General features: G+C 51.1%; 1 protein-coding gene and 1 long non-coding RNA gene across 2 annotated transcripts; one reads left to right on the top strand and one right to left on the bottom strand.

Moving 5' to 3' along the window:
• Positions 1–229: 229 nt before the first annotated feature.
• Positions 230–7,219, bottom strand: LOC309615484. Its single transcript, XR_014236871.1, has 2 exons — positions 4,774–7,219; positions 230–2,480 (listed from the first exon to the last, which is right to left on the bottom strand). It is a non-coding gene; the product is annotated as an uncharacterized lncRNA (long non-coding RNA).
• SHISA2 (shisa family member 2) lies at positions 2,940–9,422 on the top strand. Its single transcript, XM_082365127.1, has 2 exons — positions 2,940–4,246; positions 7,226–9,422. Exons 1-2 carry the CDS (start codon positions 3,916–3,918, stop codon positions 7,777–7,779), a joined length of 885 nt encoding a protein of 294 aa, XP_082221253.1. The 5' UTR covers positions 2,940–3,915; the 3' UTR covers positions 7,780–9,422.
• Positions 9,423–10,924: the final 1,502 nt, after the last annotated feature.

Below are 10,924 nucleotides of genomic sequence, written 5' to 3'. Positions count from 1 at the left end.
ACACATGAGTGCTTTAAAATGGGGTTGATTGCAGCCCATGTCACAGCTAGGAATCCTATATGAACAAGCAGAGTGACAGGTACTAAGAAACATCATAACAAATTGAAGAGGAAAACGTCCAAAGGCAAAACAGAGGTACCAAATAAGAATCAAGTTCAGTTTGAGCAATCAAAAACACAAAGGTCAAAGTCGGTAGATGGTGATAAAATGCATTTTATTCACACACACACACACACACACACACACACACATATATACATATATATAGAGAGAGAGAGAGAGAGAGAGAGGCACAGACTGAAAAGCAAAATAAACTGAAAATATACTTTTGCAGTTAGTGTCTACAGAATTCAACTTTTTAAGAGGGAGGAGGGCACTCCTTCATAGGTGTTTAAATCTACTTTGGCAGACTGCCTGACATTTAGTTTTGACTATAATAAATTATTACTACTACCTATATGTTTTGATAACTAGTTACAGTTGCTCGGAAAAGACTAGTAAAATAGTTTAAGACTGTCAAGGATGGTGAGGGAATTCCTTATGGAAGGAACATTGCCACCTTAATATGACCCAGTGGCACCTCCCACAGAGATGCTCAGTGAGTACTTGACAACTTATTTTATAAAAAATTTCAATACAACATACTAGATACACAAAGAAAAAGTAAAATCAAGTCAGAGGCAGGAACAGAGGGGTATAAAGTCTCTATGAGCATTGATAACAGCCAACCACCACATCGAGTAACCACGAAACAGGCCTCTCCTTCACTTTTAGGGAATCAAGGAACACAGCAGTAAAAAAAAAGAGGATGAATTTGCTCAAAGCTCTGCACTTCCAAGTCTGCTGGTTGTGGACTAACCATTCTAATGGTTCTGAACCATTTGGGAAAAACTTCTTGTGTTTAAGCTCTGGCATTACCAGGTCATAAATCAGTTTCAGTATGAATATGGCCAACAGTGCTTTCTTCATTAATAAACTGACAAATCATGGGTGTTTTGGAGAAGAGGATAAATGGATAGTGGAAGGAGGATATGGCATAAGTACTGTCTGAAGAAATGGACACTTCCCTTGCATTCATTTTTTCCCCAAAGGCAAAAAAAAAAAAAAAAAAAAGTAAAGTATTAACACTCTGAACCCCACCCCAGTCATTTTATGGTGCCATAGGAAAATAATGATGCCTAGCCATCTGGTGATTAGTGTAGAGTCAGCAGTTAATTCCAGGCTTTCTGTAGTGGAGACTGGTGACCAGCAACGTAGTGGGCAGGATTTGGAGTCTAGGCAAACTGTGACTTTCTGTCTGTAAGGACTGGGCAAGTTACCCTCACCAGCAAAGTCAGGCGAGTAATTCTGTCTTCTTTGTAGGGTTGCTGTGAGGATTAAATGTGCACATAAAACGCAGCACAGTGCCTGGCACGGAGTAAGCCTTCAATACACGTTAGCTCACAGTATCAATGTTTTCTAAGAAAAAGACTGAATCTGAAAAACGAGTCTTCCCTCGGCTGCTTCTGGCCTAAGAGCTGTTGCTCTGATGATTTTTCTGATACCCCTCCCCTCCCGACCCCCAGGTTATGTGCTTAAATTGACCCTGTACATCACCGATCATAGCTTTATAATACTTGTACTATCTTTGCTTATTCAGTTCTTTGTCTCTCTGTCCCATTTCCAGAGACTTTCATCTCTGTCTGAAGGAAATGGCCACGACGTCTGGCTTCTTGGAGAATCCCGAGGACCCAACACAGAACACGGTATACTGTAACTGCTTAGCTTGTAGTTGTGGAACGAATAATTCGATATTAAAACCTCGTTCATTTACTAGGTTTAGAAAAGTTCGTGGCCGGTGCATTTAAAATACATAATTTTATGAAGCTAAAAATACCCCTCCCCCCCGCCGCAAAGTCCAATGAAATCAAGTGCAGTGCTTGGAGAGAGGTTTACTGAAAAGAGTAAGGTGTTTGCTTCCAGGGCGTAGGGTAGGTTTTTTTCCTTTTGATGCCGTGGGGCGAGTGGCAGGGAGGCCACCCTGCCCGAGTCCGCGTGGTGACCCGGCCCGCCCAAGTGCCCGACGGTGTCTGAACAGCGGCGTCTTTGCTGTGAATAAAATTGCTTTGTGGTCCATAGACACGGACTTCGGGGGGAACCTCAGTGGTCAGCACCTCTTATGCTCCACTTTAAAGATGAAGAAACTGAGGCCAGCAAAATGCAGGATTCTTTTTCTGGTCGGGCTGGGCCTAGATGTCAGGTCGCTGACTTCCAGACCGTGTCGGAAGGGTCACTAGATCCTTTAAAAATAATCACGGCGGCTTTAATAGCATCAGCACCTGTTGTTTCAGCTTCCGCAGGACAGGAGCTATTAATCTCTGCTCCTCAAAGCCGCGGTGCTGGTCCGTCGGAGCCTTGTTTGCTTCCTCACGCAGCTGTCTACACCATCGGGGCCAAATGTGGAGCCGAGGCACCTTTCTGCCTGAATCCAATAAATCGCTCTGCCCAAATTTAGAAAGAAAAGCGACACAGATCATCCGGACAGCGGCCAAATCTGGCAAGTCTGCACCCCACCTAGCAGAAGCCCGAGCCCACCACGCAGCCCCAGGCCAGTGACCGGCCGCGGCCTGGACATCGGAGGGACAAGTGAGTCTAAGTGGCAACTTCAGCGTCTGTAAAATGGAGCGCAATTAACACCCTTCTTTGGGAAGTTGTGAGAATCCGAACTGTGAATGCCGCCTACGACCTGCAATAAGCAAGTTGAGTTTGCCCTTATTGCCGTTACTGCTGTTACTATGTTAGCTCGAGCGCCGTTGTCTCCCGCGCCCGTTCTACCCGGCAGCCCACGGCCCGCGGCCGCTCAAGCCAGAAAGTGAAGGGCTCGCGGCCCCGGGGGCGGCGGGGGCGGGGCGGCCCCAGCGCGCATGCGCGCCCGCGGCGCCAGCTCCTCTTAAGAGCGCAGCGCAGCGGCGCGGCGGGCGAGTCGGGGCTGGGCGCGCGGGTGGGCGGGCGGCCGCTGCGCTCGGCTTGTTCCGCAGCCCCGGGGACCGAAACTTCCGTGGGAGGCGCCCAGCGGTGCGCACCTACCCAGGGCGCAGCGGCGTGGGGGAGGGGGAGCCAGACGGAGCGCGCCGAGGCCGGAGAGCAGAGAAGGGGAGCAGGGCGAGCCGCCCGCCTGGACCCGCGCCCAGCAGCAGCCGCGGCTGGCTCCCGGGACCCCGGCGGGGCGCGTCGGTTCTCGTCCGCGTCCCGGACGCCCGCGTGCGCCGGGAGGATCGACCGTCCGGCCCGCGGAGCGGAACGTGGTGGCTGCACCCGGGGGGCGGCCCGGGCAGTGCGGCCGGAGCCATGCGGACCGAGTTCGGAGCGCAGGAGGCTGAGCGCGGCCGGCCGCTGCACTTGCTGCCCGGAGACCTGTGCCTGCTGCCCGCCGCCTTGGCCTCTTCTCGCCGCCCGAGGGGGGAATAAAGGCCAGGAGACGCGCCACGACTAGCGCGCAGGATCCCGAGGCTTAAACTGTGCGGCAGCGCCCTGGCTCCGGGTCCGCAGCGGCGCGCCCAGCGGTCCTCCGGCTCGAGCGAGCGTCCCCTCGGGGATGCACGGGGAGGGTCCCGTCGCTGGTGAAGCCTCCGGGGGCTGCGGAACGGCAGCCCCGGGGGCCCTCTGAGTCGCACCCGGAGAGCTCCATCGGCGAGTGCCCACGAGTTCCAGGCAGCTTCTGCTGGGGCCGGACCGCCGGCCGAGGGAGGGCATGGCTTAGCTCCCGGACGTCGCGGCGGCGGGGGGGCGGGGGCCCGCGCGGAAGGCGCCGCGGAAGAAACACTCAGCGGAGAGGCCCCGGCCTCAGCACCGCCGGGACCGGGGCGCCGGGCCGCCACCTCCCGGAGTCGGCGCTGCGCCCTCTGGAGACGCGCCGCCCGCGCCCAGGGTGGTGCCATGTGGGGCGGACGCCGCCCGGCCGCCTCCTCCCGGGACGCCGCTTCGCTCCTGCGGCTGCTGCTGGCCGCGCTGCTGGCGGCGGGGGCGCGGGCCAGCGGCGAGTACTGCCACGGCTGGCTGGACGCGCAGGGCGTCTGGCGCATCGGCTTCCAGTGCCCCGAGCGCTTCGACGGCGGCGACGCCACCATCTGCTGCGGCAGCTGCGCGCTGCGCTACTGCTGCTCCAGCGCCGAGGCGCGCCTGGACCAGGGCGGCTGCGACAACGACCGCCAGCAGGGCGCCGGCGAGCCCGGCCGCGCGGACAAAGACGGCCCCGACGGTTCGGCAGGTAGGCGGGCCGGGCGAGCGGAGAGGGGAGGAAGGGGCTCTGCCTCGCCGGCGGGACCCGGCAGCCTGGAGAGGGGAAGGGAATTCGGAGCCTGCGACTTCAGGAAAGGGGCTTGGACCGGGAGGCGGTGCCTGCGTCCTGGCGCAGCCTTTACTTTGTGTGGAACGGAACACCGGTTCAGCGCCCTGGGCCTCAGTTTCCCCATCTGTCAGCTAAAAAGCGGCTTGGCTTGGGTTTTCCGGAAAACACCCTAACATCCAAGGCATGGCGCCGCAGCCAGCCCCACGTGCCTCCTGCCCAGGGGTCTCCGTGCCCCCTCCCGGGTCTCCTGTCTCCATGGGTCTAAGTTCGAGGACGGGGTCATGTTTTGGCGGCGCCCCCTAGCGAGAGGGCTGGCCGGGGCACCTGAGGGCTCCTCGGAGGGAAGGCCGCTCCTTGGGGCTTCCCGAGGGTGATGGGCTCTACCAGACCCCGGGGAAGAGTCTACCCCTCCCTAAGATGCAGCTCCCCCGCCCCGGCCTCCTTACCACGTCGGACTTGGTAGGTGTGACATCAGAGCGGTGCCAGCTCTGCTCTTTGTGGCCTTGATTCCTTAACTGTATTTTTTCAGATTGCCCAAGTTAGAGTTGGAGAAACAAATGCGTGAAAGCATTTGATAGGTTTCACTGCCTCTGCTTGTCACCAGTCTCCCAGACCCCTCCCTCGAGGGCCTATCCCAGAATGTGTTTGGGAGGGAGGATGTGGTCCTGGTGGAGGTGGAAGGGCACACATGGCTCGGAGGGGCGTCTCCGTCCGTTTTGAGAAGAAGAGGACTGTTTATATTAATACTACCCCCCCGAGCCCAGGGTTCCAGCCGCCTGAGCCGGGGCCCCGCTGGTCCCTGTTCACAGAGCTGGCTGGGGCTGCTGAGAGGCAGCTCGTTTCCGTCCTTCCCTTTGCAGTCAAGCATTTTATTAGCTACTCCTACTGGTCGGCTGCTGCCTTGACTCTGAAGAGGAGAAGGGAGGGTAATTCCAGAAGAGGTGCTGTCTTAGAAGGCAAGCGCAGCATAGCGGGGTGTGTGGCCTCCCGAATAAACCTGGGGGGATAAGCCATGGGCACACCGCTTGACTGCTTTCTCTGTGTGTGCCAAGTTGGGCTTTTGCTGGCCTCCTAGAAGTTGGGCTGACTGTGGACAAATCAGCAGGCAGCCGACTTCTCAAGACGCCGTGGTATGTGGGGATGCTTTCTAAATTCCACTTTTGAATCTTTTCTCCTAAAAATTCTGTACTTCTGCACTCAAGAAGGACAGCGCATGTCTAATTAAGCAGAGCCGAGGGCTTCCAGTAACACTGCCTTCTCTGCCCTGAGTTATTTACTCTTCCAATTAAAATCCTGGAAAGAGAACAGTGATTTCTCCCCAAAACTCATCATGTGGACTGAGACTGCTTCGGGGGTGTTGTTTTGTTTTGTTTTTTTAAACTGTTACTTGTTTACTTGATAACACATAGGGCTGGTATCTTTAATTTAGAAAATGAAGTCTTCAATCATCAGCCTTTGGTTGCATACTTGATAAAGTATGTTTTACTTACACAAGGCATCATTTCTCCATGGCTCCGTGTGGTACTATGCTCTAGAAACACTGACTGCAGGAATGTCAGTTCTGTCCAAGGAGCGTGATTAGAACGGCTGCTGCCCTAGCGGGCAGAGGGCGTTTCGCGTCTGTGACTTCAGGCGAGGGAGAGCTGAGCGTCTCCCTGGACCACGCGCTGGCGCTGCCCTTTGCCGAGACCAGCGGGACCAGTCCCCGTCCTCGTGTGGCGTCGAATCGAATAGTCAAGGAGATGGGCAGGAACGCGTCAGAAGACATGGGTTCTTGGTCACATAGGGTGGGATTCCACAGACCCCTCCCTCCTGATTCCCGGCCCCCATCAGCCAGTGCGTCCAGCTTCTGAAACCCGGTAGTGCTAGGCCCACGGCACCCCGAAGATCTTTTTAAGTAAAATAATTGAAAACTGGAGCTCGCTACTGACTTTAGTATAAAGTGTTTATTTTTATCTTGACAGTTTTATTTGCTGGAATAAACCTCCCTTGTTAAGTAGGATGCCCATTGCTTTTTGCTCTGCGGGCTTTCCCTGTGGTTCTTCACACGGAATCCAGTGTCCTAACTCCGGACCTGACAGCTCCGCCTCAGCCACGTGGTCCTGCCTGGGGCCTCGGCTCACTGCGGGCTCTTCCTTCTGGAACAGATGTCAAGCCTGTCCTCCTCGGTACCTTGTTGCATGCTGATCCGCTGCCTGGACGGCCTCCCCCCCCTGCCAGGCCCACGTCCCAGGGACCAGCCTTCAGCTTGTCAAGTGTGTGTGGAGGGCTTTGTTTTTTGTTTTTTTTTTTTTTTAAATCCCTTCTTTGATCTCTGTACCTTACAGACTCTTTTTGGAAATGGTTGTGACTAGGGTCTGCCCTAAATTTTTGATTTATTTGCCTATGAAACAAGAGCCTGCGAAAAAATGGTAAAAGAGGTTTACGAGGAATGTAAATAATTTTCTGGGGGGAGAAAAGACTTTGAAATAATTTCAACTCATTTCTGTGCAGACCCTACAAACTGTCTGTTAGGGTAGACTGAAATGTGGGCAGCTCCGTTACTCTAGGGATTTTAGAACAGTCTTAAACCGTTAAACTCATATTTCTGCTAAACTGGGTCTTTGCCTCCGTGAGCGTTGTAGTTGGTGAGTCTAGCTGTCAGTGTTAACAGCTTTGCTTTGGCGGCTGATCCCCAGTGCCCGTAGGCAGGCCCTACTGCGCCCCCCGCCATCCCTAAGCACTTGATAAAGGACGGTGCTTCCTGTGTGCGGCCGATAAGCGCACACACCAGCCCGGCCCAGGTTCCCGGCTTCTGGGTACCGCCGTTGTTCATTTATCCATCTCCGCTGCCCATCCCCGATTTTTCCTGCATCCTTACAGGAAGTCATCACAGTATGTCTCTCTCCTTTTCTTCAGTCCCCATCTATGTGCCCTTCCTCATCGTCGGGTCGGTGTTTGTCGCCTTCATCATCTTGGGGTCCCTAGTGGCCGCCTGCTGCTGCAGATGCCTGCGGCCCAAGCAGGAGCCCCAGCAGAGCCGGGCCCCGGGGGGGCCCCGCATGGTGGAGACCATCCCCATGATTCCCAGCGCCAGCACCTCCCGAAGCTCCTCTTCCCGCCAGTCCAGCACGGCCGCCAGCTCCAGCTCCAGCGCCAACTCGGGGGCCCGGGGGCCCCCGACCAGGTCACAGACCAACTGTTGTTTGCCCGAGGGCACCATGAACAATGTGTACGTCAACATGCCCACAAACTTCTCCGTGCTCAACTGTCAGCAGGCCACCCAGATTGTGCCCCACCAGGGGCAGTACCTGCATCCCCCCTTCGTGGGGTACACGGTGCAGCACGACTCGGTGCCTTTGACCCCGGTGCCCCCGTTCCTGGACGGGCTGCAGACGGGCTACAGGCAGATCCAGGCCCCCTTCCCTCACACTAACAGCGAACAGAAGATGTACCCAGCCGTGACTGTGTAACGCAAGGTGAGGCCGGGGTCCTGTACCAGGCAGAGGAAGGCAGAAGCTGTGGGCTTGGGAAGGATTCTCAACGTGGAAGTCCCAGCGTATCGCTGGTGTTTGTGGCACGATTCTGTTGGAGGGCTTGCTTCGCCCCCAAACTGTATGAAAACATGTTTCTCCAAATTAGCGTTTCTGGACATGTTTCATCCCAGTGCATGATGGATTTATGATGGAGAAGAGCATCCCCTGGAGAGGCCTGTGTCGTCGCCAATGGTTGTGTGACACATGTGAGCCCTTAAGTGCCCTTGAGGTGTGGCTGTCAAAAGAATTTTGTAAACTGATGAAGTGTTTTTATTATTTCGTTACTGTTACTTCTTTTTTATTTTTTATTGTATTGGTACAAGATCAGAATAGTTGTTCCCTCCCTTTTACCTGGGCCAGCTTCTCATAAGCATCCAAGGTTTTAGGGGGGATGTAAAGAGTACAATTCTTATAAAAGGAAACCAATTTGGACTCTGAGGTTAGTCCTTGATCCCAGCATTTTCCAGGCACATCTTAATTCATTGTACAAATATATATATTGTCTATTTTTGTGCTTTTTTTGGGTCTATTTTGTGCTTTTTTACCTTGTGTAGAGATCTTATTACAAAGTGATTTCCTACATTAAAAAGAGGCTGAAAGAAATTGTATAGTTACTTAACTGATGACATTTCAGAACTCTGGGATTATTTTAATCTTGAAGTAGTGATGGTGTAGTAATAAAACCATTCAGCCCCTTCTCGATTGTATCTTTTAAATTTCTGACTTCACATTGACATCTGAGAAGAGTAATAAAGTGTTTTCATATTGAAATCATAAACTCTATCACCTGCTTCTTCTCCAAATGACTCTTAATTTTGCTGTGTGGTATGGCTTGGCATTTCACTCTGTTTGGCGTTCAGACCTCCGTGTTCGTATAGTACTGAGTGCAGGTAATTTCTGTTGTTATAAATGAAGGTCAGCCTTTCTGCCTAGATCTGATAAAACATTTTCTTGTCTTCCCTAGAAAAGCTCAAAGAAACGCCTGCAGAGAGAGATACTTAGTATCGCTCCTCAGCCAAAATCTGAGACTTGGGATGAAATTTAAACCACAGATTCGATTTACTTCGCAAATCGTAGGCTTTTTATACTGTCGTTATCAAAATGTCTTGTTTTTCAGGCAAGAGAGACTATCAAGTTGAGAAGAGCTTTTCAAAGAGATATTGCCTTTCTTCTCCACAAAGTTAGTTCTTGTTTTTCTCTCTCTTTTAGTCCTCAGCAAGCACTGTATTCATTACCAGTGTTCTGAATTATGAAATTCAAGTGAATTTATTTGTGTATTGTTCCCTTACAAGAAATAAGTTGAAGTGTGTGCCAGTAAATTTCCAACTGCTAGCAAAACCAAGATTTGTAATTAAATGGTTGTAAGGTATGGTCTTTTACACATATTTGTATCTATGGTCATCTGTCTATGATCTGTCTACCTTTTCTATCACCTGTCTGTATCTCTGTCTATCTCATGACTGAAAAATGTAAAACCATTGTTGGCAATTGGTGTCAACAAAGATACCCCATCAAATCTTTTAATAGCCAAAGGCAGGGGAAAATCATTTTACTTATTAATAAATATTTTACGGCATGAATTCCTAGGGGAGTTGGGTTTTTTCATTTTCATTCTACTTGGTAATTTTTCAGATGGTCTATTAAACCTGTTAATAGGGGAAAATTGCTAAAAATCATAAACATTGCCTTCTAGAACAAAGAGCCTACCTTTAAAAGTGATTGATATCTCTGAAGTCGATAGTATGTCTGAGTCAGTGGGTATTTTACGTGCTCCATGGGAAACGTTGACAGCACAAAACAAACAGTTCTTTTGGGGTCATTATATTAGCAGGCTAATGTGTGTTCTGCACGTTATCTTTGATGGAGGATTCCAGCTTATCTAAGGAAGTAAAGTTCTTAGGAATTTGGAGGTGAAAAGGGCCTTAGAGATCACGCAGCCTGGGACTGGCAAACTTTTTTTTTTCAGTGAAGAGTCAGTAAGTATTTTAGGCTTTGCACGTTGTCTCTAAAACTATTCAGCTCTGCCGCTACAGCACAAAAGCAGCCACAGAAGGTACATAAATGAGCATGGCTGCGTTCCAATAAAACCTGATTGATGGACACTGAAATCTGAATTTCATATGATTTTCACATGTCACAAAATATTCTACTTTTGATTTTTTTTTTCCCAGCTATTTCGAAATGTAAAAGCCATTCTAAGCTCTAGGGCTGTACAAACCCAGTGTGCCAGATTTGGCCATCAGGCCATGGTTCACCAGTCCCCAATGTAGGCCACCCTTACCTGGTGCCAGAGTCCCCCTGCGACGTTCTCAGCAGCCTTTTTCTGAACACCGGGATGGAGAGTGCTTGCTTCTCCATACAGGATTGCCTAAGTGTAACTTCTTTTCAATATCATGATTCAAGCATAAGTGCACTTTAATAAATGAAATGAGTTTTTCACTTAGTGAATGCTACTTGGTCTTTCCAAAAAATGTAACATCCCTAGAGGCAACCTCAGATCTCTTCAATTTTCATCAAAACTGGAGAAGTTTTAGTTGACGAAGTAAGAACGTTCAAATACCTGGTTTCGGTATACCTTCGTTACTGTCAGGAAATCAGAACCTGTAAGTTGTAATGTGCACCCCGTAGAAATATTGTAAACTGTTGGAAAAACAAAAGGAGCACGTACAGCTAGAAAATAGTTCGCTGTTGCACGTCTTCTGTATGGAAGCCTTCAGTGTCGGTTGGTTCATGGTGGTTCGGGGGGGCATTCTGTATCCCGTGTGTAGGAAAGTCAGACTCTTTGACTGCGAGGAAGAATGAACCAGTTCTTTGTGTCCACCTAAGAGCCCGGAAACTCGGCATCTCCTATCACTTCTGCTGCCGCTGGGCAAGTTAAAATTTAACAAGAATATCAACATCCAAAGTGGCGAGAAGACCATTACGACAAATACATGCATTTTCCCGGCGTGTTTACTCTGCGATGCTCAGCTTCAAGCCAGCCTTCCGCTTGATTAGCCTCCTGGAGGAGAGACTAAGGACATATTCCATCTATTAAATTTACCTTGAGCTCGTTTTCTTTCAAGGTTGCACCGTTTTATTC

Source organism: Balaenoptera borealis (assembly GCF_965194805.1).
Source record: "Balaenoptera borealis genome assembly, chromosome: 18".
NCBI lineage: Eukaryota > Metazoa > Chordata > Mammalia > Artiodactyla > Balaenopteridae > Balaenoptera > Balaenoptera borealis.
This window is presented reverse-complemented; position numbering and strand designations above follow the sequence as displayed.

Coding starts and splice junctions, on each gene's coding strand:
- SHISA2 (XM_082365127.1), top strand. CDS start 3,916: ATGTGGGGCGGACGCCGCCCGGCCGCCTCCTCCCGGGACGCCGCTTCG. Junction 4,247..7,225: donor CGGCCCCGACGGTTCGGCAG/GTAGGCGGGCCG, acceptor CCTTTTCTTCAG/TCCCCATCTATGTGCCCTTC.